A 27,414-nucleotide genomic window follows, 5' to 3' on the forward strand; every position below is an offset into this window, starting at 1 on the left:
ATTCGGGAGGTAGCGATTCGATTCGATACGATTCGATAAGGAAGCGATTCGATTCGATTCGATCCGATTCAATTCTATAATGCATTGCAATGCATTACAGTTCTACTGAAAGCAAAGCAAAAGTTTCATCAGTCATGATGAGGCAGTACAAGTAGTCAGATACTGAGCAACAATTTATTGGCCGTTTTCTGTATCAGTCTGGATCAGTCTGTATCAGTCTTGCAATACTTTGAAGTACTTTTATTTAATTTAACATTCATTTGCTCCCGAAATATCCACGGAAGTAATTGAAACTTTAAAAAAATGCTGCATCGATTCTGGAACTTGCCGCATTGAATTGGATCGTCCATGCCCCGCATTGGATTGGATCGCCGAATCGATCATTGTTGACACCACTAGTAAATAAAGTATGTGTTTTACTTATCTAAGCCTTGTGTTCTGGGTTTTTTAAACACACATTTTTATGGCTTTTTTGCCTTTATTTGATAGGACAGTTGAAGATGGTGACAGGAAGCTAGTGGGAGAGAGAGATGGGGTAGGATTGGCAAATGACCCGGGCCGGCGTAGTAACCCAGTGCCCTACCGATAGGCCAAGGCAGGGCCCTGATGTTCTGTTTGATTAGATATGCCAGCCGTGTCTGATCTAAACCCGATCTGTCATTTAATTGGCTAGCAGCTATGCCGGTCTTGTTCTCTCTAAAGCCAGGCTCAAACTACAGGACTCCAGATTTTGTGTCCGATTTTGACGACTGTGTGCACTGCACACTAGAGGAGAATCGCAACTGTAAATCTTATCCCTGATCGTAACCACCCGAGACAATGTCTGACGTTCTATTTCCAGTCGCAAATATCAAACAGTGTTTGATTTCTAGGATTTGCTATTGGCGACTCCTGGAGTTGCCAAAATTCCATCTTAGAACGTCGCAATGGACGAGGAAATCTTGCCCGACAATCGCTTGCGATGGTCCTGGGGGGTAACGTTCCACGATTGTCGTAAGCGGGGGTTTTCAGTCGAGAATCGGGCCGATAGTTGTGTAGTTTGAGCATAGCTTTAGACTGATGTGTGGTTTGATTAGTAAGTAAATATGCCATTCGTGTCTGCTCTAAACCCCTTGTATTGCCTAGTAGCTATGCCGGTCTTGTTCTCTCTAAGCCTGATGTGTGGTTTGATTAGTGAGTAGATATGCCAGTCGTGTCTGCTCTACGCCTGATGTGTGGTTTGATTGGCGGTCAGAGGTCCTCACCAGCTGGTTGGAGACGTCGGCGTGGTCCTTGCGGGTCATGCCCTCCCCGATGGCAGACTTCATCAGACGGGACAGGGACGGCAGCACGTTGATGGGAGGGTAGATCTGTAGAGGAATCAAAGAGCATGGTGAAGACACGCACGCACGCACACCTACAGACACACAGCAGAGAAGCGTAGGCCAGAACTGTGCCTTGATTGACACAATCAGCCAACAGTGCCAGATAGACTGTTCTCCAAGACAAACACATGAACTGAAGGTGGACTATGCTTCATCATGACAGAGAGTGGAGGTACGGTATGCAGTATACCAACACCAAGTCTTTGCGGTCCTCCCTCTGTGATATACAAATCAGACTACAGCCAGGAACTCGTCAGAGCCAAGGGAGCGGACTAATACCGGTAAGTTGCCTTATGCTGCCCTCAAGGCATGTCGGGAAGTCGAGAACCCCTTCCAATGCAAATCTAAACATGTCTGTGGAGTTCGAAACCACAATTCCCAGCTCCCCCTGCACAGTAAGTCGGGTTTCATGACTTTCTGACCATCGTGAAGGCGGCATTACACAGTCCTCTGCATGCAATAAGAATCTACAAACAATCAGCCTGTCCAACCAGGAGGCCTATAGGATTAACTTCCTGATGATTCGCAGGCCAGTCGGGGGAACATCCCTGTGCAAGCTGTATGGATTTCAATAGTCAGTAGTTTACTTTGTTCGGCCTTTTTTGTCTTTCTTATGATGGGACTCACTAGTTTTGAGTCCGGTCGGCCCGGGGGTTGTACGTCTTACGTCATTTGGTCTCCGCATTCTAAAAGGGCTGTGCATGACCATCAGCTGTCATGGCTACGTGCACAATGCACAACCCAAATCCCGCCCATCCCGGCCGACTGGGCGTGAAACTACTGAGTCCCTTCTTACGATAGTGAAGTCGGTTTCAGGAAATGAGGAGGAGAGAGATATGGGGTAGGGTTGGGAAACGACTCTGGCCAGACTTGAACAGTGGTCCCCATTGGGAGGTTACCGAATTGTGGTACGGTGTCTTTGCACTGCGCCACATCACAGCACACCCCTTCTCTCTAATTATCCAGTTACTTCCATGTGCTGTTGATCGATAGGGTGTGGTCTAGATTTTTAAGCTAGCACATGTCTGTATGCAGTGCATGCCACGTTTTCAGCGCAGCTTTGATCCTCACCTGTCTGTTGTGCAGCTGACGGTCCACATACACCTGGCCCTCCGTGATGTACCCAGTCAGATCAGGAATTGGATGGGTGATGTCTGAGGGAGGAGGCAGAAGACACAAAGCATGTCTTTAGTAATAACAACCATAAGCAAAGGAGTGTTATTTTATCATGGCTCTGATGAGTCATTGACGTGAGAAGGTTCTTTGGATTCGTCTGAGATTGCATGCGCGCGCGCGTTCATACTGTCGTTCAGAATAGTGCTAATGTGTGAGTGTGTACTGTCGATGGGCATGGTGAGAATGGGGAACTGTGTGTGTGTGTGTGTGTGTGTGTGTGTGTTAGTGTGTGTGTGTGTGTGTGTGTGTGAGAGAGAGAGAGATACCATCGTTGGGAATGGTGAGGATGGGTGTGTGTGTGTGTGTGTGTGTGTGTGTGTGTGTGTGTGTGTGTGTGTGTGTGTGTGTGTGTGTGTGTGTGTGTGAGAGAGAGATCCCATCGTTGGGAATGGTGAGGATGTGTGTGTGTGTGTGTGTGTGTGTGTGTGTGTGTGTGTGTGTGTGTGTGTGTGTGTGTGTGTGCGTGAGAGAGAGAGAGATCCCATCGTTGGGAATGGTGAGGGTGTGTGTGTGTGTGTGTGTGTGTGTGTGTGTGTGTGTGTGTGCGTGAGAGAGAGAGATCCCATCGTTGGGAATGGTGAGGGTGTGTGTGTGTGTGTGTGTGTGTGTGTGTGTGTGTGTGTGTGTGTGTCTGTGTGTGTGTGTGTGTGAGAGAGAGAGATCCCATCGTTGGGAATGGTGAGGATGGGTGTGTGCGAGTGTGTGTGTTACCGTCGTTGGGCATGGTGAGGATGGGGATCTGTGTGATTGAGCCATTCCTGCCCTCCACACGGCCGGCCCTCTCGTAGATGGTGGCCAAGTCAGTGTACATGTAACCAGGGAAACCTCGACGACCTGGCACCTCCTCTCGGGCAGCTGACACCTACACACACACAAACACGCAGGCACACGCACATAAGCAGACAAAGTCACAATTAAGATTTGCTGTTTGTTTGTCCGTTTGTTGAGCTGGAAGACCAAAATATGTAAAAATAAACAATTATGATTGGAATAGTTAAAAAACTGGGCCATGAATCTACAGCTCCAGGCCTTTTTATTAGAATACCATGAAAAAGTTGATTTATTTCCATAATTCCATCAATAATGTTAAACTGTCATGGATTGTAGATTCATGGCCCAGTTTTTTAAGTATTCCAATCATTATTTTTTTTCTTTTTATATACGTTGGCCTTCCAGCTCAAAAAACCCATGAATTGGGGAATTCGCATTATTAGAATATTGTTATAAAATCACATTTTTCTTCATCAAAATTCGGGTCACATTAAATCAGTTGAAATTTGGTACTTTCTTCATAACATGCAATGGTCAATATTTGGTTAGGACATTCTCTGTCTTCATAATGGCCATAATGCGTTTAACATTGAAGTCAATGGCAAAAACAGTGCATAGGAGTTATGGAAGCCCAGATATCCTTGATGCTTTGCTGTCAGCTGTTCTTGTTTGTTGACCTGGTACCCCACACTTCACTCTTCAATATACCCTGTAGATTTCCATGCCACGTTTTGGCGCTAACTCACCAGTTTAATTCTAAATAACCAGAAATGAAACCCCATTGAAAATGAATGGGGTTTAATTTCTGTTGAGTTAGAATTAAACTGGTGAGTTAACACCAAAACGTGGCATGGAAATCTTCGGGTATATTGAAGAGGGAAGTGTGGGGCACCAGGTCAACAAACAAGAACAGCTGACAGCAAAGCATCAAGGATATCTGGGCTTCCATAACTCCCATGCACTGTTTTTGCCATTGACTTAAACGCATTACGGCCATTATGAAGACAGAGAATGTCCTAACCAAGTATTGACCATTGCATGTTATGAAGAAAGTACCAAATTTCAACTGATTTAATGTGACCCGAATTTTGATGAAGAAAAAAGTGATTTTATAACAATATTCTAATAATGCGAATTCCCCAATTCATGGGTTTTTTAAGCTGGAAGGCCAACGTATATAAAAAGAAAAAAAATAATGATTGGAATAGTTAAAAAACTGGGCCATGAATCTACAATCCATGACAGTTTAACATTATTGATGGAATTATGGAAATAAATCAACTTTTTCATGGTATTCTAATAAAAAGGCCTGGAGCTGTATAATCCATGACAGTTTAACATTATTGATGGAATTATGGAAATAAATCAACTTTTTCATGCTATTCTAAGAAAGTGGCCTGGAGCTGTATGTCTATTTCAAGAACAAAATCAGTGCAATTGCACTTATCAACTACAAGCACTCAGAGAGCGCAGACCTCCGCCAAGGAAGCTGCTTGATAGAACATTTGACTATGTTACACCCTGTCTTTCTGCCTTCTTTTAGTGGAGTTAGAAACTAGAATGTTTTGCCCTGTTCCGCAATTCAATTTGAGGTCAATAGGGGCATCTAGATTTATAGGTCAGCAATGGTGAAGAATCTTTTAAAAAGTCTTGGCTCTGGTTTGTGATCCGGATCACCACCAAAATTTAATCACTTGTTCCTTGGTTCATTACCAACGACTCCAGAGTTCCATCCAAATTCATTCATAACTTTTTGATTTATCCTGTTGACAGAATCTTATAAAAAAGTCTTGGCTCCGGTTTGTAATCCGGATCACCACCAGAATTTAATCACTTCCTCCTTGGGTCATTACCAACAAATCCACAAAGTGGAATCCTGCTGACAGACAGAAAAACCAACGCGACCGAAAACATTACCTCCTTGGCAGAGGTAACAATCAGAAAATGAATGAATAGCAGAATATCACTGCGCATGTTATGTAAAACTTAAAAAACAACATCAAAAAACATCATCTTTCACAATATGTGGAGGGCGGAGCAACTGCCTGAAACATGCAAAGTCGGTGTAAATGAAGGAACTTGAAGGCGACAAGAAATACGAATGGATTGTCTGAGGAGTGGAGCAGCAGACAGACCAGTGAGATAACTTAAATGCAAAGTTCCAGATAGTGACAACTTGACAGCTTGATGTTAATTTAGCCTATTTAGCCTAATTTAGCCTTTAGAATAAATAGGCTAAATCAACATCAAGCTGTCATTTAGGGTGGAAAATAGTGAAGGTATTCAGATGAAGATTTGATCACACTGCAAACACCCAGATAAATAGCACTCAGCTTTGCTATCGGTATGATCCCATTCCTGTTTTTAGATGCGTCCTAGCATCTCTATAAGAGGGTATGTCCGTCCGTCAGTCAGTTGGTCCGTCTGAAACGCATTCTCCAATTGTAATTCCCTCCTGTGTCCACAAGGCGGCAGAGTGAATACACGGACGCATCTTTGTCCGCCTGCCGGCTCTTGCATACGACAGCGTTGTGAACACATCCAACTCTTAGAGGAAAAAAAGAGAATATCCTACTAATTCAGAAGGGTTGGTTTTGCGGTGCAGTATGAGTGAGGGATTCTCAGGACAATGTTAATATCTCCATTCTCAAAGTTTGCCATCTGACTGACTGCTGTTTACGGTTCCGTTCCATGCTGTCCGTCATACAGAGAAGATTTGATCATCTTGCTCTGCAACGTTCTAATGGACTTTGTAGTCTTTTTTTCATCCAGTGATTTGATGATGCATGAAATCACCACTAGAAAAGCAATGAAAAGGTTTAAAATTTAAAGGGTAACTTCAGCCAATTTCAACATACAGTTGTAATGCTCACACTACCATGGACTTGTCAGTACCTGAGATTTTTTTTTTTTTTTCCTCAGCCTTTTCCGAGATCCTGCTCATTGTAATGGGGGCAGGTGTTTGTGTTTGTTAATTGATTAAGGGAAGTGGAGGTTCATCTCCAGGTTTAAAAAAAAACCATGCGTTAGTCTTGTGTCCAATTCAACATCTAGACAACTTCATGGGAATTAGTTTGGATCAGTTTCCACACAATTAGGAACATAACAGAATAAAGCTGTACATAAACATATCAATAGAAAAGCTTTAATCAGTGTTCTTGAGCACAAACTGCTCTACATTCCTTCCCAGTTCCTATCTGTGTCTATGCATACCAGACAAACTAAACATGGAAGGGTTTGCACTATTTTTTTAGGAAACCATGTGGAATGGAGTGGAGTGGAATGGGGAATGTTTTGAAGAGCATGGCTGAATGACTGTGGCGTTATTTGGCATTACAATATAAAACGTTTAGGGAGAAGTGGTGAAGACCTTGCTAGGGGAACAGTGGGCATTCAGTGCAAGTGAGATGAGAAAGACTGCCACTTCAAAAGTGACATACCGAGTATGTTCGGCTGAACAGGACAGAGGACAGTGGCTGATTCAACCACAGTCATTAATGTTTACATCCTGTGAATGTATACCCCTTCCACCAGCAAGACGGGCTTTCAGTCACACTTAAAACGTATGAAGGACCATGTTGGAAGGCCTTGACAAGAACCTTACTTTGAATTGGCATCTAACCTTTGCAATCGCCCGAAATCAATACTGAAGCTTTGAGATGGCAAGGATGTATTCAACACTGAAATACTTTGAAATGTAGGATGTTCAGCACTCTGTCCAAAATACATTATATCTACATTCAGGAGTGGCAAGAAGCTGCACCGTTAAGATAATAATACAATGCAACACAAAGATTTGCGGAGAGTTGTGCTTGCTGAGGAGCAAAACTATGCCAATGACCAGGACATGGAGAAAGCTGTAAGACTCAAGGTAGCTCCACATGTCAGCAGCAATATAATGACATTGAGAACTTTCTAAGAGTAGAATACTTTCTTTTTTTTTTTTTTAAAGAGAGGCAGTTTTGACAGTTACTACCAGATAGTTTCTGCTCCATGTTGGAGATTTAAGAAGTTCTTCAGAAACTTAAAATGGCCCAATCTTTATGAGTAGCAAAAAGCTTATTTATAACCAAATTTGCAGTCTACTTGCATTAAGGAGCAAGTCTCGCTTGCCATTACATATTCACCCATGCAGGAATAAACAATATCACGTCGAGTGAAAATGTAACCGGTTCAGGTTACATGTTAATGGTAAACATGTGGCCAGCCATACGCACACACACACACACACACACACAAACATGCATGCACACACACACACACAACAATTGCAACGTCTGCGCAATTGTGTCCGTGGCCAGCTGTTCTAGCTTTGAGAGGGCGCAACACAGTCTCTTCCATCTCAAATGAGTAAGGACGAGGACGAGGGGGCTAGTTAAGAGAGAAACCTGAACCCCCTTGCAGCAACTGAATATTACCGGAGAGAAAAGCCTCACCAGCCACCAGAGGAGAGGAGAGCCCAGGGAGGGGAGAAGAGGGGGGTGGGGGTGAGGGCCCAGGGGTTAGATGGTTGGGGTCTTTTAAATGTCAAGAGGGTGGTCAGAGGGCTTTTGTGGCCGAGCTGCGTCTGACTGCTCAGAGGTGTCTCGTGCTAATCCCCTCAATCTGCTCCTGCATACGCACCAGGAACGGCTGGTGTTGGATAGTGGGGTGGGGTGGGGTGGGGTGGGGGGCCTCATCTTACATGCACACAGTCAGATGTAGAGGTGACACACAATCATGTGCGCACATGCGTGCACGAAACACACACCAAGACAGAACAGCTTTACGATTCACTTTAAAATAGTCTTTTTTATTTATCAAGTACTTAAGAAATAATACTTTGTAATTCACTTTAGATACACAAAGCTCAGCAGAACACTTTTGTGAATCGAAAGTATGATTTTTAGGAGGTCTTCATCAAGTACTTTAGAAATAAAGTCTAGACGTTTTACTTATGTAGTGGAAAAAAAATTAGTGTGCTTTTCATCTCGCTAAGGCTTGCCATGGGAATCCTAATCTTATTTCATTCAGCAATTTCCCTCAATTAACACCAAAGACATTCAACAACTGACACTGAAAATTCAAGGCTGTCTTGACTCCTTTGCTTATTCACCGTTTAATGTCATATTTCCAGACACAACATGGAGGAAATGGATATTGAACGACATTGACTGCTGTGTTGAAGACAAATGCCAAATGCCACGGATCAGTCTGCAGCTTAAACATACGTTTCGCCCAAGAGTTCACTACGTATAAAAATGAGTATGATTGCTTATTTCTGGTTTGATCTGTTATTATTATACACTGCAATTTCTTGCAGTATTCTTCCCTCTCAAATAGGCATTTGTCCCTTTTCTCTAAGGTCACTGGACGGGACTGTGGGTGGTGCTACCCACACAGCTCTGCAGCCTTCAAGACCGGATATAACCAAGGCCAACACCTCAACTCAAACAACTTCACACATATGCAAGTGTGCCAATTGCACATGCGAGGAAATATGTGCACATACGGAAGCAGATTGCACATGCGAAGAAATATCTGCACATTAGCAAGCAAGCACAAAGAGAGACACCAAGACATTATGCAACTACGTACTACAGGCATAATGATACACATTTCCAAATGCAAGGTTAAAAGCATTCTAGAACTGCCTATTAAAGCCAGGACCTGTTGCATTTGTAGTACGTGTGTGCACGTGTGTGCACGTGTGTGTGTGCGCGCGTGTGTGTGTGTGTGTGTGTGTGTGTGTGTGTGTGTGTGTGAGTGTACGTCGTGTGTAAGTCGCTTTGAACAAAGGCGTCTGCTAAATACCAATGTAATGTAATGTAATGTAATGTGTGTGTGTGTGTTCTTCAGTAACTACTGCATGAGGCATAAATGGTACGATGCTGCAGGAAAATAAGGCTAACAAGTGTGCCACAAAAATAAATTCAATGATTCACCTACCCTGATCCCTCTACTTTTAGGCTGTTCTACTGATGTTCCTTAGACATGAATGTGTTGTTCATCATACATTAGTCACTCTTCGTAAAGTACAGTAGTGTGTGTGTGTGTGTGTGTGTGTGTGTGTGTGTGTTTTCCCTGTGCAAATCGGACAGTTTGTGTGTCTATCTATACCATTGAGACTGAATAGACCGGATACCGTAGATTCTATTCGGAAGTGTTACGGCGGTGGGTGGGACTAGACGCGGAAACCGGAAGAAAATCACCTATTCCCATTCATATCTATGGGAGACTTGAGCCAATGCATCTCCAGTCCATTTCAAACAAATGTTTTTTTTTGGGCTGATCCTTTTTTTGACTTGATTGACAGTTTCAATTATTTTAGAATTCTTTTGATCGACAGTCCAACGTAACCACCGTCCTATCAGCGCTGGTTCTCAGCCGTCGCTAAGGAACGAATGTGAACATTTGGGACGGAATAATCCTCGCAGATCAATGGCAGATACTTCACAACTGTTGAATGGAATACAATTGAAGAACGCTGTCCATGTATAGGCCTATACGTCAATGGTCGACACATATGATTGTATAGACACATTGACCTTTCACCATAAGCCTCTGAGCTTGAAACCGAGGTCAGGAGTAAAGTGTGAGTGTTTGTATGAAAAGGTTCAGAGAGAGCGGGCAAAGTATAAAAACGTGAAGGCATGAGTCAAGTCAGTTTTTTCCAGGCGTTCATCTTACCTCTTGAGAGAGCACAACTCGGCACACTAAAACTCCGACTGAAGTTTCATTGAAGACATAAAACGTTTTCTAACCATCAGAGTCTTCTTCCGGCCTCAGTTGCAGTGCACAGACTTCAACTCTCTCTGTTGATAGATACGCCTTTGTCCTGCACCTTCGTCCTGCCTCAACTTGAGGTGGGATGTGCATACATTTCCTGTTCTAGGCGTGCTCCTTACCTCTTGGACACCTGACGAAGACCTTGCTGGTCGAAAGGTTGTGCCATTTTTTCACATTATACCACGACAGGGGAGGTTTTGCGCTGTGCGAATATTTCTTCTCCTTACCTCTCTCAGAGCTTCAGCGTAGGAGCTCATGTCCGTGAGGATGACCAGCACGTGCTTCTCACACTGGTAGGCCAGGTACTCAGCTGTGGTCAGGGCCAGACGAGGGGTGATGATGCGCTCAATGCTGCACACAGAGAGGAAGGAAGGAAAGAGAGAGAGAGAGAGAGAGAGAGAGAGAGAGAGAGAGAGAGAGAGAGAGAGAGAGAGAGAGAGAGAGAGAGAGAGAGAGAGAGAGAGAGAGAGAGAGAGAGAGAGAGAGAGAGAGAGAGAGAGAGAGAGAATCTATGAGAAACCAAAACAGCCGTGCATTTACATGTGCACTGTGCATGAGTCTGTGTGTGCGGCGCGCTTGTATGTATTGTATGTGGAGACTCACGTGGGATCATTGGCCAGGTTTAAGAACAGACAGACGTTGTCCATGGAACCGTTCTCCTCGAAGTCAGACTTGAAGAAGCGAGCAGTCTCCATGTTCACCTGTCACACGAAATAGTGGCAAAAACACAATGTGCAAATGCATAACCACACTCACATGCACAGTACATATCTCAAAAGTTTGAAGTATTTTTAACACTGTTCCTATGCCAGTGTTTGAGTAAAACCGTGATTGAGGGGGCTGTGTGGGTGAGGATTTGCTAAAAATGATGCATCTGTTGTGTGTACACAAAGTACACACACACACACACACACTTACCCCCATAGCTGCGAACACAATGGCAAAGTTCTCAGCACTGTAGTCCATCACGTCCTTGGACTTCTGAACCAAGCCAGCCTGCCGACAAATCTGAGCAGCAATCTGAGAGAGAGAGAGAGAGAGAGAGAGAGAGAGAGAGAGAGAGAGAGAGAGAGAGAGAGAGAGAGAGAGAGAGAGAGAGACAGAGAGAGAGACAGAGACAGAGAGAGAGACAGAGAAGCATTGACGTCGAGGGAAAGAAAATAAAGGGCAAAATAATGGTGGGGGGGCATGTGTACTTCTTTTCTTAGAAAAGAGTCAAAAATGAATGAAGAACATAAATACAAATATATACAAAATAGAACCAAAAAGTGAATAATAAATACACCATAAGCACAGGTGATGTGATGGGTGGCAGCTGGCGAGTTCTACAACCTTGACAATGACTATAAAAACAGACAAGGACAATTGCCTGCCACTCCAACCATGTTTGTGGTAGTCAATGTAGTTATGACAATAGCCACAACAAAGGGATAAGATACCAAAAAATTGGTTAAGTACAAATAACTTAATGCACTCAAATCGGCAATTGTGATACAACATGTGCACCTTACAAAAAAGTAGGTCAATGAAAAATATTTCAACCATATACATGGCAGAAAAGATGACGGATGTAATGATTTAATAAGTAAAGGAACATTTTACCATTGGATTGTTAAATGAAATGATGCTGATATATTCACAGGATTACTCTTCAACAAGCATGTGAGTGCCATTACCGATAGGGGGAGTAACTTGACATTTTAGATTTGGAGACTCAGGATACATTTCAAGCCGTTTAGGCTCTGCTGCTTGTGTGTGTGTGTGTTTATGTGTGTGTGTTTAATGTGTTCCAACAGTAATGGGACAAGAGGGGAGAAGTTCGAATCATTTCGTGCTTATTTGATGTAGGGTGTCAGACTGCATTTTTATGCGTGCAGCAAGTCGGTGTGTGTGTGTGTGTGTGTGTGTGTGTGTGTGTGTGTGTGTGTTCTGTATTGGGATGGCCTGACTAGCTGGCTGCCTGGCGTGCCTGTGCGTGTGTTGGTGGTGTGAGAGCGAGAGTAATGCGATGGTCTGTGTGTGCTGATCCGTGGCATGGCCTAGCGGTGAACTCCTGACCGTGAACACCTGTTCTGGGCCGGGCAGAAAAGCCCGTCACCCCCGCCACGACCCCCTGACCTCCACTTAATGAGACAAAGGACTTTTTTTAATATCATTCAGTGCTCCCATTGAGAGGTCCTCCACAGTCAGTTATCATTAGGTCCGCTACAGGGCCCTGCCCGTTTCACTGTACTGTGTGTGTGTGTGTGTGTGTGTGTGTGTGTGTGTGTGTGTGTGTGTGTGTGTGTGTGTGTGTGTGTGTGTGTGTGTTTAACTGTAGGTCTGCCTCCTGTTGTTTTACGCTCCTGCTTCTGATTAGATGTGATCCTGTGTTGCTGACTGAACCCCTAATACACAAGGCGTGCGCACACACACACACACACACACACACACACACACACACACACACACACACACACACACACACACACACACACACACACACACACACACACACACACACACACACACACACACACACACACACACACACACACACACACACACACACACACACACACACACACACTCTTGCTCTGTCTCTCACACACACACACACACACACTCGCCCTCACACACACACACACACACACACACACAATTATTTGTTCATTTATTTATTTATTCTTTCCCCTCTTCCCACAGTCATTAACTCCTTTATCCCACTGGAGTCCGCTGAGGCCCGCTTCACCTCAGTAACGATGAGAGTCCTCATTTGAGAGAGGGGGGGGGGGGGGGGTGTAGCTAGCTGTACGGACGGCTTCCATTGGCTGGGGAACAGGAAGGAGATGTGCCAGTGCCCAAAAGGGAAGATGGGGGCTTTTAGTGTCTTTGCCGTCAGCCAATGGAGGGTTATTCTTCTGAAGCGGCAGCGCGTATGAATGGGATGCTCCAGATGGAGGGGTGGCCAATGTACGAACTAGATCAATGGGCCAGTACGGGTAGCAACACACGCTCCACAATCCATACTCCTCACCCTCCTCCCATAAACAATATCCCACAGCAGTCGGCCTCGACCAAAGCAAGATGACCCATTCAAGGTTTCCATCATTCAGACATAAAATTCCATGACTTTCCCTGACCATGAAACAGAATTTCCAAGACCTCTCGAAAAGCTCAATACCCTAAATATTGATAGGAAAAAGACAAGTAGCTGCGTGGTCATCAATTTTTAATAGCAAGTCTTTCAAAATGGCCATTTTCAGTCGTCATCTCTCTTCTGCATTTGCCAGGCATGTCTCTTAACGGTTTCGGATTTCGGGAAGTATTTTAGACAAAATAAAAGCATAACACTGTTTAAATCCTGGGATATACCCTGACTACACATGCAAAATGCGCAAATTCCATGACTTTCCATGACTGCAAAAACCTCCAATTAATTTCCATGATCTTCCAGGAATTCCATGACCAGTAGGAACCCTGCCCATTAATAGGTTTGAGAAATAGGCTACACTACAAATAGGGAGCTGGAGCGAGTGAGATATATGGTGAAGTTAAAACCACTCAGCCTCAGTTCGGTTTAATATGTCCTACAGCCTGATCTCTCAGAATTCTGGGACACGAAATCAGTGTCAGTTTCACAGATTTTGCCAAAATTCCGTGCCCCTGGATACGGAATCGTTTTCCGTGATTGACTCACGGAAGTGCTTTCTATATTCCCACAGCACTGTGTTAATTCGATCATTAGAAAATAGATACCAAATTCTAGCACTAAAACCATTTAAGTTGTGCCCTGAGAGCTGTGGAAATATACAGAAAGCATTTCCGTATGTCCAGGGGCACGGAATTTTGGCAAAATCCGTGAAAATGACAAAGAATTCTGAGAGATTGTTTAAGTCCTACAACAAAAACCCGGTTAGAAGTGCACACACACAACACACACCAAAACCAGAGAGCAGTGGTCAGGACACTAGCCAAGCCAACATGCCAATTCATCCAAACCTGGACACTTCACTGCAGTATCCCACACAGTGTACATCTCACTTCTGTGATCCTACTGTACATGCATGTGTGCACGACTAAGAGTGATGGAAAAAAAAATACATACATTTGTAAAATTATCGACATGGATAAAAATGTGTGTATAGTCTATGTGCCAGAGAGCATGGAATGCAAAAGACCATTTTTATCCTAATGAAGTGTGTCACATGTTCCTTAATTTCTTAGTAGGCCAGTTTCCCTGCTCAGTCTTCCTCCGTTTTACCCGAGTACTCTGCAAGTACCTATAAAGACTGCTATATGCATGCATTTGGAGACCCTCTTTAAAACACAAAAACATACACAGGCATACACAATCATACTTGTATGTCTATAAGTGCACACAAAACTCTACATTAACCCACACACACACACTCACACAGAGACCCTCTTGAATATAGGGAGTCCACACAAACACACACACACACACACACACACACACACACACACACACACACACACACACACACACACACACACACACACACACACACACACACACACACACACACACACACTCTTAAGCATAGCGGCCTACACTGCTGTCCTCCTGGGAACAAAGTACTTGGGAGTCTCCAGTGGACTAATGTTTGCAGAAGGGCGTGAATGGGGGCCGATTAGGGGACGGCTAAAGGTGGAGGGCTGCGCGCCACACAAAGGGCCCAGGCTGACCACCGCGCTCCTGGGAAGGGCCTGCCGCACAAAGTGGGGGGCCCCCGCCCGCCTGCCACAATGGCCCAATGTACCGCCACAATCCCTCCACCACCCACTCCCCAGCCTCAACTCCAGGTGCTCAGCACTCCATTTCTAACGCTCTCTCCATCTCCACCTACACGACTCTCCATGTAAAAAAAAAAATGTGTGGGGCTTCAGTGTGTGTGCGTGTGTGTGTGCGTGTGTGCGTGCGTGCGTGCGTGCGTGCGTGCGTGCGTGCGTGCGTGCGTGCGTGCGTGCGTGCGTGCGTGCGTGCGTGCGTGCGTGCGTGCGTGAGTGAGTGAGTGAGTGAGTGAGTGAGTGAGTGAGTGAGTGAGTGAGTGAGTGAGTGAGTGAGTGAGTGAGTGAGTGAGTGAGTGAGTGAGTGAGTGAGTGAGTGAGTGAGTGAGTGAGTGAGTGAGTGAGTGAGTGAGTGTGAGTGAGTGAGTGAGTGAGTGAGTGAGTGAGTGAGTGTGTGCGTGAGTGTGTGCGTGAGTGAGTGAAGAGTGAGAAAGAGAGAAAGAAATAGTGAGGGTGTGCAAGAGTCGCTGTGTTTGCATGTGCCTATTTACACGAGAACCTGATTGAAATATAATTTTTGCATATTGGTAGTGCAGTGTTTCAAAGTGCATAACGGTGGTATACGGCATGTTTTTTTTCTTTCCATCGTCCTGTCCTCTGGCATTCTGTGAGCGCTTTTGTGTGCAAATTCGATGGGGACACAACAGCCCGTTGTTCAAGTACATGAGTCTAAGCAAATGAGAATTTGGCAGAGAGGAAGACGGTCACCAATAATGAATAATAATGACACTATTGAATTCTAAACTGGTTTCTTATTATTATCTACCGCAATGCTGTCAGCCATTAGGGTCACTGGTAAGTCAACAGCATCATAATGAATTGACGACACCGCTCTTCTAAAAGTTGTTTAGAACACCAAAAATAGTGCCTTGACCTTGATGTACGTCTTATTCAATCTGCAGCGGTGTTGTAAGGAGAGGGGGGGGATAAAAAAACGCCTTGGCCCTACTCACAACAGCGTGCACTTCTAAAAAATCCGGCGAGTACCGCTGTCTAGCATCTCAAACAATACTTGTAGCAGGCAGGTTCACAGGTTGAAGGTCAGGCAGGATTTTTACAGCAAATAAATATTCAGGTCTTTTACTTATTATAATCCAAAGCCTTCACTATTCACAAGTGGGAGAAGGGGACGGAGACCGTGTGGGCTTTTTTTGGTTAAGTCTTCCAGATTGTCGTCCTCAGTGTGCTACGAAGTGAAGAGCTGTTTATAAGACTGAAGAGACAGAAAGAGAGACAACACGGATTGGTTTGCCATTCAGCGTTGCTTGTTGATGTCAGGGACATCAATAAATTATAGTTTTTTTTATTGCCAAAGGGGCCAGGATCACAGAAGGGACTCAACGGCTCTTGAGCAGTATTGCCTTGGCATAAAACACTATCAGAGCATCCAAGCCCAACACTTATAACCAAGGCCGTTTTCTGATGCATGGAGTTCAAAGGGATGGTCACGCTGGACTTGATCCCACCAGCCATTACCGTTTACATCCTTGTGAAAGTAAAAACCCACCTGGGAAACTCCACCTCCCATTGTCATTGCGACACAGCACAGCACACTGCACACAACGAAATTGCATGTATGCCTCACCTGTGCAAGGGGGCAGCCCCCAATGGCGCCCCAAGGCGGCAGTGTGGCAGGACTGTCATGGAGGAGGATTGGAGAGAGCACTGGTTCATTACTCGGGAGTCAAACTCCGCAACCTTTGAGCTACAAGTTTGACGCTCTAACCGCTTACCCAGAACTGCCCTACTACTTACTGTTGCATTGGTGACACGTGTTATGCTTTTATCTTCGTTACCATATTGGACGTACCTCGTTGTGCGGGAGACCAGCGGCGGAGAAGATGGGGATCTTCTGCCCTCGGGCGATACTGTTCATGCCGTCGATGGCAGAGATACCTGTCTGGATCATCTCCTCGGGGTAGATACGACACTGGGGGTTGATTGGCTGGCCTGGAGGGGGGGTGGGGGACATCAGTACTCATAATACAGTAGGACACTAATGCTAAACTCGTTTCATGTGAAAAATGTATCGCTGAAAAGACAATTGCTACAACATTTTTTTGTACTGTATTAATACTAACAAGATTGAGGTTTTACTGCAACAGGCCTCTTAGTAGAAGAGCATCAGAAGTCTGCGCCTTCAACACTTCTTTAAATCAAGAAAAACCTGATGACTAAATCAATAAATTGTCAATATAGACATGCATTTAATTATTGCCAACAAACCGTAAAGCATTGAGTCTGATTACTGTCAGCACTGTGTATGTGATGTTACAATTGTGGTACATGAAACACCATACAGCAAGCACCCAGGAAAACGCATTGATCACAGTCATTGTGACAATAGCTGCTACTCTATTGGTATCGACTCATGGCACAGTTGTGCCCTCGCTATGGTGGTCAGTGTGTGTGGAACACACAGATACACACTTTCATACAGCTGCTAGGCAACAAATCAGAGTGGCTTCATGCTGGCAGTGTTTGTTTGTTTGTTGTTTGTTGTTGTTGTTGTTGACTGCAGTATGAGCAGTTGCCCTTGCTCTGTTTGTCTGTTGCAGTGCAATGAGTCGATGGCTCCTTACCCATGATGTCAAGGTAGTCCTCAGCGAGCACAACAGGCCCACGGTCAATGGGCTTCCCTGAGCCGTTGAACACACGCCCTGAAAAGGACACAGCACTCAGTATTATTCAAGCTGCACAACCAAACAAGTGTGAGGGTGTGTGCATGTGTATATATATTGTGTGTGCGCGTGTGTGTGTGTGTGTGTGTGTGTGTGTGTGTGTGTGTGTGTGTGTGTGTGTGTGTGTGTGTGTGTGTGTGTGTGTGTGTGTGTGTGTGTGTGTGTGTGTGTGTGTGTGTGTGTGTGTGTGTAGCCGAATGGACTTACCCAGCATGTCTTCGGACACAGGCGTACGAAGAATGTCTCCTGTAAACTCGCATGCCGTTTTCTTAGCATCAATTCCAGAGGTTCCCTCAAACACCTTGAGAAGAATAAAGAAAAAAAAATGAACGCCATGAATGAAGTCATGCTGAAGCCAACATAATTGACAAGTCATTTTATAGTTATTGCTCCTTCTTCTGGTCAAAAACTTCTGCATGGATAGAGCTACACTACGCAAATTCACACTCATACATTACATTACACATGGCTAACACTTTAAACAAAAGACTCAAATTGTCATCACAGGGTATTAGTTACAGTTTTTCGAAAATGCAAGGTTGGGTGCCTTGTTCACGGCATGGATGAAAGGGAAGGGACACGCATTCTTCCCTATGGTAAGGGTGGGATTCGAACCTGCAACAGTATGATCTTAAGACCACCTCCCTAACCATCAGGCCACAGTTGCATATACACGGCTGTGTAGCCTACATAGTCATGTCTTCTGAGTAAATGACGTAAAAAACCTGTAGGTTAACTAAGCCAGGTTCATCACGTAACCATGTTCTTGGAATACCCTACTGGTCAACTACTTGTCATGTATTTGAAAAATAATAACCCACCATCATCGATTAATGGGCAGCCGTGGCCTAGTGGTTAGGGAGTTGGTCTTAAGATCAGAGGGTTGCCAGTTCGAATCCCATCCTTACCTCTCCCTGCACCTCTATTCATGACTGAAATACCCTTGAGCCACACATTGCTGCAGGGACTGTAACCAATGCCCTGTAAGTCACTTTGGATAAAACCGTAAATGTAATGTAACAATGTGTGAGCTCACCTGGACCACAGCCTTGGTGCCGATCACCTCCAGTACCTGGCCACTCCTCTTGGTGCCGTCCGGCAGGGTAAGGTGGACGATCTCAGCATACCTGGGGAACTGCACACACAAAAGGGTCAATAAGGGTCAATGACATTTTAATGGTAGCACACGTCAGGGTGGTGCATCCACAGCTATTGTACTATTCTATGGATTATTTTTGTTTGTTTGTTTTTAGTGAGTCATCTAAGAAACATATTCATTGGAGTACAATAATTACCAATTACTAATTACTTTATGGGCATTAGCTGTTGTTACCACCTGACGTCTGAGCCCCCAAAAAACAACATTGACACACAAACTGAAGGTGGCTACACCGCACAGCATACAACATTTTGTCCCCTACTTTGCCAACAGTCAAAGACGTTGATGACCATTTATTTCGCCAACATTGAGTAGATGCATTAGAGGGGGTACAATACCACATTTACCTACCTTGACATTGTCCAAGATCACAAGGGGCCCGTTGACACCAGAGACAGTAGAGTAAGCTGCACAGAGAAACAGGAAAGTAATTAGTGAAAATCTGACAAATAATGATCATTAATTACAGACGCGCATTGTTAAGCCAACAGTGCATACGCAAGAAGCTTTTATTCTTTCAAGTGATGCGCACAAAATATTGGCATACCAAATGTCTTGCAGATGTCGGTCAGAAGGGGAAACATTAAAACAACTCTGCGCAACTGCAGAGAGTGCTCTATTTATTAGCTGGCAACAGGAAGGTCGATGCCCCATCATCAACAGTGCAAAGGCAGAGGGGACACAGCAGAGTGGCTTTGACTATGAAAGGCCTCAATCATTTCATGATGATGAGCTGGTCTGTCTTTACATGACCAAGGCACCCAATTTGCCGACAGTGACCTTTTGAAGTGAGGATTGGCCAAGGTGGCTTTTTAGAATGCATTTCCATGTCCAAATGTCACGGGGGAGGGCAAGTGGGCATGCAAAATTGCACACCGAGTCACACTGATGGGGTCAAATAATCACTTCCTGTGTGGGGGCCCCATTAGCCTATGCGAGCGAGGGGGACCGGAATGGCAATGATTTGGGTGTCATTTGTGATGCAGGACACTCAAACGAAAAGGTCTCAGGCACTACATACCAGCTTTGGAAAAGAAAATAGTTGGCTTGTCAAATAACTGACATTAAAAATATAAATTGCGTGTGTGTTTTGTGCATGCGTGTGTGTTTCACCCAAGTGCACGCAGCTGAAAGTTTTGTGATTCAAGATTGATGTAGCATTCAAGTAAAGAGCAGTTACAGAGCATTCAATGAGTCTCAGGGTTCCGGGCAGGGCAAGTTTACTTAACCGCTTCAAAACAGTCAACAACATGTTGAACTACAGCAAAGTACACATAGAATTCCTTAAACTTGGAAAACAAGATCGCGAAGCATTTCAGAAAGAAAGACAGGAAGAAAGAAAGAAAGCAAGCAAGAAAGAAAGACTGCCTAAGTGTACAGTGGTTAATGCAGCAATCGGTGTAACTCAAGAAAAGGGCAGTTATGCATCATATGGATGATTCAATAGGCCTGAAGGTCACAGGTAAGCAGCTGTTGAAATCGCTAACGACCAACCGTACAGGCCAATAAACTATATAAAAATAACACATTCCTTGGATTACTATTACATACATTTCTCTATCGCTTCATCTTCAAGGACCCCCTTGCCTCAGCATTGCAACCTTGTCAGTAGAGTTTGACTGGAATGATGTAGGCTTCCGCTGGATACAATTGAATGGGTCTTGACACTAATAAGCAAAATGAAGTACCGTGAAACCACTTAGTGGTAGCAGCTAGCGCAGCTGCTGCTGCTGCTGCTGCTGCTTCTCCATGCTACATGTGCATTACCGCAAGGACACGCACACACACACACAAGAACAGTTTTGAGAGATTTTACATGGCAGTAGTGCATGGAAGAGCAACCACGGGAAAGAAAAGAGAGGATGGCTTATGGGTGGTAAAAAAGGAAGCGGGGAATGGTTAATGAAACGACCAGACTTGATGAAGGAGGTAGCGAGACAGCATAAGGAAGGAAAACGGTGAGAAGCGGAAGGAGAAAAACAGCAAAACCAAGGGATACAGGGTTAGTATATATGAACAAAAATAGACAAGTCTGAGGGAGAAAGGAGGAAAATGATGAGCTAGGAGTGGTGATGGTGGGGGGGTGAGGTGGGGGTGGCAGGAGAGGGGGGGAAGAGGAGAGGAGACAAAAAGGGACAGAGAAAAGGAGAGCAGCAGCAGACAGAGACAGAGCAAAAGAGAGAGTGAGAGAGAAAGAGAGGGAAGAGAGGGAAGAGAGGGAAGAGAAGGGAGAGAGGAGGCTTGGCTTGCTGTGGCTGCATTGTCTCCAGCAGGTCGTCCATCAGAGCCCTGACTGAGCCTTTCTGTGTGAACTGTCAGTCACGGGGCTGATATCAAAGGCCAGGGGAAACAAGAGCGGCCTGCTGCTAACGCACAACACTAAAGAGCCGCGGGGGGCAGCCACTATGCTACTAATTAGCGGCCGAACCCAGCAGCCAACAAAATAACCCACCAGCCTGGCCTAGCCCAGCCCAACACACAATCACATGCTCTCCCTCTCCCTCTCGCTCTCCAACACACGCACACTCATATACACACGCACACTCCTCCTACACACGCAGACACAGTCAGTCACGCACACACACACACACACACACACACACACACACACACACACACACACACACACACACACACACACACACACACACACACACACACACACACACACACACACACACACACGCTCAGTCGCGCACACACACACACGCGCACACGAACACCTGCGTTTTGGTTCCCCATTTGCCAAGGGGAGTGAAGAAAGGGGGACAAATTGAGAAGAATGAGTTAACTAGATAAATAGGTGAGTGGGAGACAGAGACTTGAGAAAAGGACAGAAGGGAAGGCAGAGGAAGGCTACCTTAAAATACATCACTAACACAGATGCAAACAGTGTCAACGCACAAGGGAGGATTGTACAAGGGAGGATGTTCTTCATGATTAGCCTAAGTACAGATTGTGGCTCGATTCTTTGGTCAAGTCGGTTTATTGAGGCTTGAGCTATAGTCATGAGTACAAACGGAGATTGGAAAAAAACATCAATCTTGGAACAGCTGGTGATGCACACAACTGTTAAAACACAGTAGAGACAGATTGTGCATGCGCAATAACTTCTCTAGGAGTCGTTTTCTGATATGAGTCTCTGATTTTTAAGTTAATTGTAATTATAATGTCGAACATATCATAACAGTGCATGCACCGCTAAAAATGACCTTAAGGTCAATGCTAAAAATTTTTGGTGTGAGCATTTGCACATGCAGCAGCCATGGCCATAACAAAATTTGAAGGAATGTATGTGTACTCCGGTATTTTGTTTTTTGCTTCTTTTGCTAAAGTCTAATGACAAAAAAAAAAAAAAATCACGACACAACATTGCATCACAGACTGTTCAAGTTTAAGGTTGGGATTCCCAGGATTAACAACCACATGGAACAAGGCATTAGCCCTCTCTAGTCTGGGAAATGCTGGTATTAATAAAATTACATTTTTATTTCATAAAAAAAGACAAAACACAAAATAATCATCATCGAAATCAGTGGTCTGATTGGTTCTTGTACTTCCCAGGAATACAGAGAAGCAGAGAAAAGACTTCGTACAATAGTTCCCACCCCAAAAACTTCCCGTCTCTGGATGGGAGGATTTGCCTGACTACAGTATGTGATGTGATGACGTCCATGACCCTGCTGGAACAGCCAGGCCATCAGATCACACAAGCAGCAGCAATGCTAATCTGATTGGATTATTTATGCAAAGCGAATAGCCAAAATGCTACTGGCAAATCTGGAATTCCTTCCTACAGTGAAATCCATCAGAGATTAGATTGCGTTGAAAACCAATAAAACTCTAAATGGTTTAACTGTCATTTTGAGGGTCGATACGATGCCATGTAATGGCTGGTAAGTTTTATCCACTTAGTGGCCGTTTGGCAGAATGACTACTTTTGTCCTTTAGCAGCAGGTGTTGGTAGGCCTTGTCCTAACAGATGGTAATCCTGCTATAAGGTTATCCAAGAGAGTGCGCCGTAAACCATATAATAGAGTAGACTTGGTTTTAATTGTTCAATGAAAGCAGAGCCACGGGTCACCTGTATTACTACTAGATTTAAGCTTACCACTTGCTCAGAGTTAACATACAAAGCAACAGACTAGTCACAATTATTGTGACAAAAATGAATCGCCGTTTTAGATTTTAGATCGCTGGGTTTCTAAAAAGGTGTGCTAAATGTGGAGTGTGCTGAAAGCATTGATATGCATATTGGTTTCTGAAGGGTGAAACAGTGTTGCTTATAATAATAATAATTAAAAATAAAAACTTTGTTAGAGGCACAAGATGAAAATGATAAGTTTGTCATTCTATAGTGAGGAGAATATACTGTAGTCATGGATGTACCTTTAATTGCATAAATGAACTACAGTGGTCCAGCAATTCACCAGGACTTCAAATAATATGAAGTGTTTTGCCATATCGTCCAGCCCCACTTCAGCTCAAAACAGATATAATAACTGGATCACAAGACAAAATGGTGGACAGGGTTTTCACCTACACCAGAGTGTTTGTTCTTATATGCATGTTTCTACTGCAATGTGTGTGTGTGTGTGTGTGTGTTTGTGTGTGTGTAGGTAGCTTTTGCCCATGTCTTACATGTATATTTAGTTTAACTGCACATTGAAGTCTGGTCAAACGCAATGTCAAACTTCTGTGCCAACCCTGTTACATAGATTTTTGACAAAGCACACTTGGCTTGACTTGACTCGTTGAATTTGGTTTGTAGTAGGACTTTCAGAGGAAACACACTGGGGGAAAAGGTACACATTCCTCCATCTACACAATCAGTGTCTGTAACTGACGCCGGAACCCAAATGTGTCTCGTGATGCACCGTAGTGGCTGCCCCAAGCCATTGTGCTGCTGGTAAGATACTTGCCACCACACTTCAAATGTAACACCATAGCGTGGTCTCGGGGTTAGATTATTGGATGCCACTGAAAATGACTTCACAAAATGGTGCAAAAATGCAGACCTGAGGTTCTGAATTCAGAGCAAACAAACACTGCATCGTTTTCAATGTATAATGGTGTAGTAGGGGAAAGGGAGGGGGGAAAGGCAAATTTGAGTAGGAGAAAGCAAGGATAAAAGCCCATTTCCCCAGCCCACCAAATCACTCCTCCTACTCCTCCTGAGTAGCAGCTCAGCGTTGGCCTTCCTTCACACTGACGTAGTAAATAAGGCATTAGTCTCTCATAATAATTACCCTTATTAGACTTCCAAGAAAGCCAACGCCACCTTGTACAATATGACCAGCGCGCAGGCTTCCATCTCTTTATCCATGCAGCAAAACACATGCTTTGTTGTAATTTCTTCCCCTTTTTTCCACCCTCAAGACATTATGGGCTTTTTTTCCCCCCTTCTCCCGTCATGCTTGCACCCACATATACTTATGTACTCTCTCGCTCGCGCACACACACACCATCTCCAGCACACTCTCCGAACCCTCAGACAAATTGCAGAATGTGCTTTGCTTGGATGTGTTTATAAATGGACTTAATGGCTACACTTACCCTACAAATTGGCCATATGTTTCCAAAGAGATACATATGGCTATTTACTAAGCACTGATAGTAATTATGATGCCACAAAATTGCGGTGGTATAATTGTACTCCCAACCTTTTGGGGGTGGAAAAATAGCAAAACAGCACTCGTACAAAAGCACTAATGGAAAATATTTAAGACGTAAAATCTTAACAAGGACACGGCACAGTGTATTTAAAAGTGCCGTCTTGGTCTGGAGGCAAATTTGGACAGACATTGGTGGTATGCCTACCAGCTCCTTAGATGGGAATACAATGTAGAAAATATCAATGTTTACTAAATAAATGCAAGTCGTATTCAGAGATGCACACACAAAAAAATATCAAAGACTTTTTCCACACAAGAAAGAAATGCTGGTTGATAACTACACGTTTAGAGGAAACAGCTCCAAACAGCCCATGCACCTGCTAATACATTGATTGCACATTTTTTTACACCATTATTTTACTGCAATCCTCCACCTACGTGTGCACCACACAAACCACAGTTCTCCATCCACAAACCCAAAGAGAGGGGAAGATGTACCCACAACAACCACTTTTTATGTCCTCCCCTTTCGTTAAATGACCCACAGTATACACTTTACATTTGCTCAAACACACATACACAAACACATCCAGGACACACACACACACACCACGTGTGCATGTGTGTGCGTTTGTAGTAGTAGCAGCAGCAGCAGCATCGGCCTTTTCCTGGCGGGCCGAGTCTCAAAAGGTTCCCCCACCCTGCCTGGCCCTCTCCAGGCTGAGGAGTGGTGGGCCGGGGGGTCAGCACACAGCGGACGGGAGGGTCGCGGGCTGCCTTGGCAGTCTGCCATGGGCCCCTTTGTCTGTGGAGATGTTAATTGGTGGTAATCCGCCGGCAGAAGCTGTTTGGGTAGCCTGACCCTGGCACCCTGAAGGACACCTTGGTGTGAAATACTAAAGGGGCCTATTCATGAGCTGTTGAAAAGGACGGGAGGAGGAGGAGGGGGTGGATTAGAGAAGAGAAAGAGAGAGGGGAAGAGGAAGAGAGAATTCCAACACTTTCTCTAGTCCCAAGCTGGAAGGGAGGGAGGGGGATATGGGCGGAAAGACAGACAGAAAGAGAAAGAGAGAGAGAGAGAGAGAGAGAGAGAGAGAGAGAGAGAGAGAGAGAGAGAGAGAGAGAGAGAGAGAGAGAGAGAGCATCCAGGAGGTTACTGAGGAAGACACTGACTAGACAAAATGCTGTTTCTGGAGAGATACAATAAAATAAAAAAACGGCCCAAATTAAGGCTTATGAGGTCTCCAAGTGTTGTTTTGGACATTTTTTGTCATTAGATTTTTAGGGCCCCCAACACTGAAGAAGGTTAAGACCGAAACGTCTGCCCGGCAATACACTTCAGTGACAAGGAGTGCAGTCCGTTCATTTTAAATTATATTTCTTTCAGAATAAGCACCCAGTTTCTTTTACTTTTGAAGAGTTGAGCACGTTATCTAAAGTTTATTGTGGTTACATTGGAAAAGGAGTGGAAAACAGAAGGAGTCCATTCATTTAACCTCAACAATGGCACATACCAGTACGAGTTAAATTTCAAATTCATTCGCCTCCTAAACCTACCGGGAAATAAGGCAAAAAAGCAATTTAAAAAAAACACAAGTACACTACAGCAAAACACCCCCTCATCGTACCATTTGTTGGGAAACAAACATAAGGATTTATTTTAGCGCAGAGCACGACGCGAACATTGGTGGCCATTGATCCCGCCGTTGTGAGCAGGAAACAGAACACAAAGACACGAACAAGAGCATCTTGTGCACGGTGAGGACGGGTAAGAAGAGGGTAGGGTAGGGGGCGTGGGGGGGGTGGCTATTAGACGCCGGAGAGGTGCAGGAATAGCCCCTTCACATTGTGAGCCACCTCCACTCCCCCATTTTGGCTGCCCTTGCTGCTGAAAGGAGTATACCTTGGGGCCCGCAACGGCCATGCTCAGACTGCTCGCCTCGCTCTGCTCGCCACACAAAAGGACGAGCAGAGAAGGACGAACAACTCATCTCTTCACCTCCAGGGACAGATGGACAACACAATCCCACACACACAAAGCAAAACAGACCCTCAGAGAGAGAGAGAGAGAGAGAGAGAGAGAGAGAGAGAGAGAGAGAGAGAGAGAGAGAGAGAGAGAGAGAGAGAGAGAGAGAGAGACAGACAGACAGAGACAGACAGAGACAGAGACAGACAGACAGACAGACAGACAGACAGACAAGAATTCCCCTCTCTCATTGAAGCGCCACTCAAACCCAAAAAGACAGACAACTACAATTTAAGGTTTTCGGTTAGATGTAGACAACTGAAACGAAGTCTCAGTACAAACCTTATGGCCATCTGAGACTCCAAACATTAGCCACGAGTGTCACAAAAATGTTTTTCTGTTGTTGGGACAAGCATGAAAATAATTCTAAAAAAGGTAGGTGATTTCAGAGACATGGCGTTTGTGTTCCGGAACAACTAAACAATTGGAAGTCAATGGATAAATAACAAAATGAACATGGTCATCTATTGTGATTGGCGACATTTACTTTGATATTGTGCCAAACTGAAGAGGTTGTTAAATACCAGTACATCACAGCGGGCATGCCCAAATAAGGACATTTCCTCTTCATAAACATAGCTGACAGAAAGGTGCCCTTAGTAGAGAGTGAGGCAAGCTAAACATTCTGCCATCTTTAACACCATGAAAAGGTATCCCGAGTAGGTAATCGACTTTAATCGATCAAAGCGTTAATCGATTAAAAAACATTAATCGCAATTAATCGACAATTCAACTGACAAGAGACCCAGGTGAAATGGGCATGTGAAGAGTGTGTGTGAAGAGGGGTGTGAATAGTGGGAATATTTAAATAACCTTACAGAATTAAAAAATAAAGAATTGAAATAGAATTAATTGAAATGTGGTAAATTCTCAATTTTTAATTAAAATTTTTAGATTTAGCAGTTTTTTTTCGAGAAACATTGAGATTTTGGGGGGAAAACGCCGCTTATCAATTAATCGTAAGTCGATCGATAAGGCTATCAACTAATGACTGATGAATTAATCAATAATTTGCATCCCTAATCCCGAGCGCAGGATTTATTTTTCTTAAAAAGGATTATTC

General features: G+C 44.3%; 1 protein-coding gene across 1 annotated transcript in view; it reads right to left on the bottom strand.

Moving 5' to 3' along the window:
* The window catches only part of atp6v1ba (ATPase, H+ transporting, lysosomal, V1 subunit B, member a), a 37,757-nt gene that overhangs the window by 5,278 nt on the left and 5,065 nt on the right, over positions 1 to 27,414 (bottom strand). Inside the window, exons 2-12 of the mRNA XM_063191968.1 lie at positions 19,062 to 19,117; positions 18,588 to 18,686; positions 17,759 to 17,852; positions 17,453 to 17,530; positions 16,681 to 16,820; positions 10,998 to 11,099; positions 10,683 to 10,780; positions 10,307 to 10,430; positions 3,252 to 3,402; positions 2,436 to 2,518; positions 1,245 to 1,349 (exon numbers count right to left, since the gene is read on the bottom strand). Coding sequence (XP_063048038.1) covers positions 1,245 to 1,349; positions 2,436 to 2,518; positions 3,252 to 3,402; positions 10,307 to 10,430; positions 10,683 to 10,780; positions 10,998 to 11,099; positions 16,681 to 16,820; positions 17,453 to 17,530; positions 17,759 to 17,852; positions 18,588 to 18,686; positions 19,062 to 19,117 — 1,130 coding nt within the window. The remainder of the gene's footprint in view (positions 1 to 1,244; positions 1,350 to 2,435; positions 2,519 to 3,251; positions 3,403 to 10,306; positions 10,431 to 10,682; positions 10,781 to 10,997; positions 11,100 to 16,680; positions 16,821 to 17,452; positions 17,531 to 17,758; positions 17,853 to 18,587; positions 18,687 to 19,061; positions 19,118 to 27,414) is intronic.

Source organism: Engraulis encrasicolus, chromosome 24 (genome assembly GCF_034702125.1).
Source record: "Engraulis encrasicolus isolate BLACKSEA-1 chromosome 24, IST_EnEncr_1.0, whole genome shotgun sequence".
NCBI classification, from domain to species: domain Eukaryota; kingdom Metazoa; phylum Chordata; class Actinopteri; order Clupeiformes; family Engraulidae; genus Engraulis; species Engraulis encrasicolus.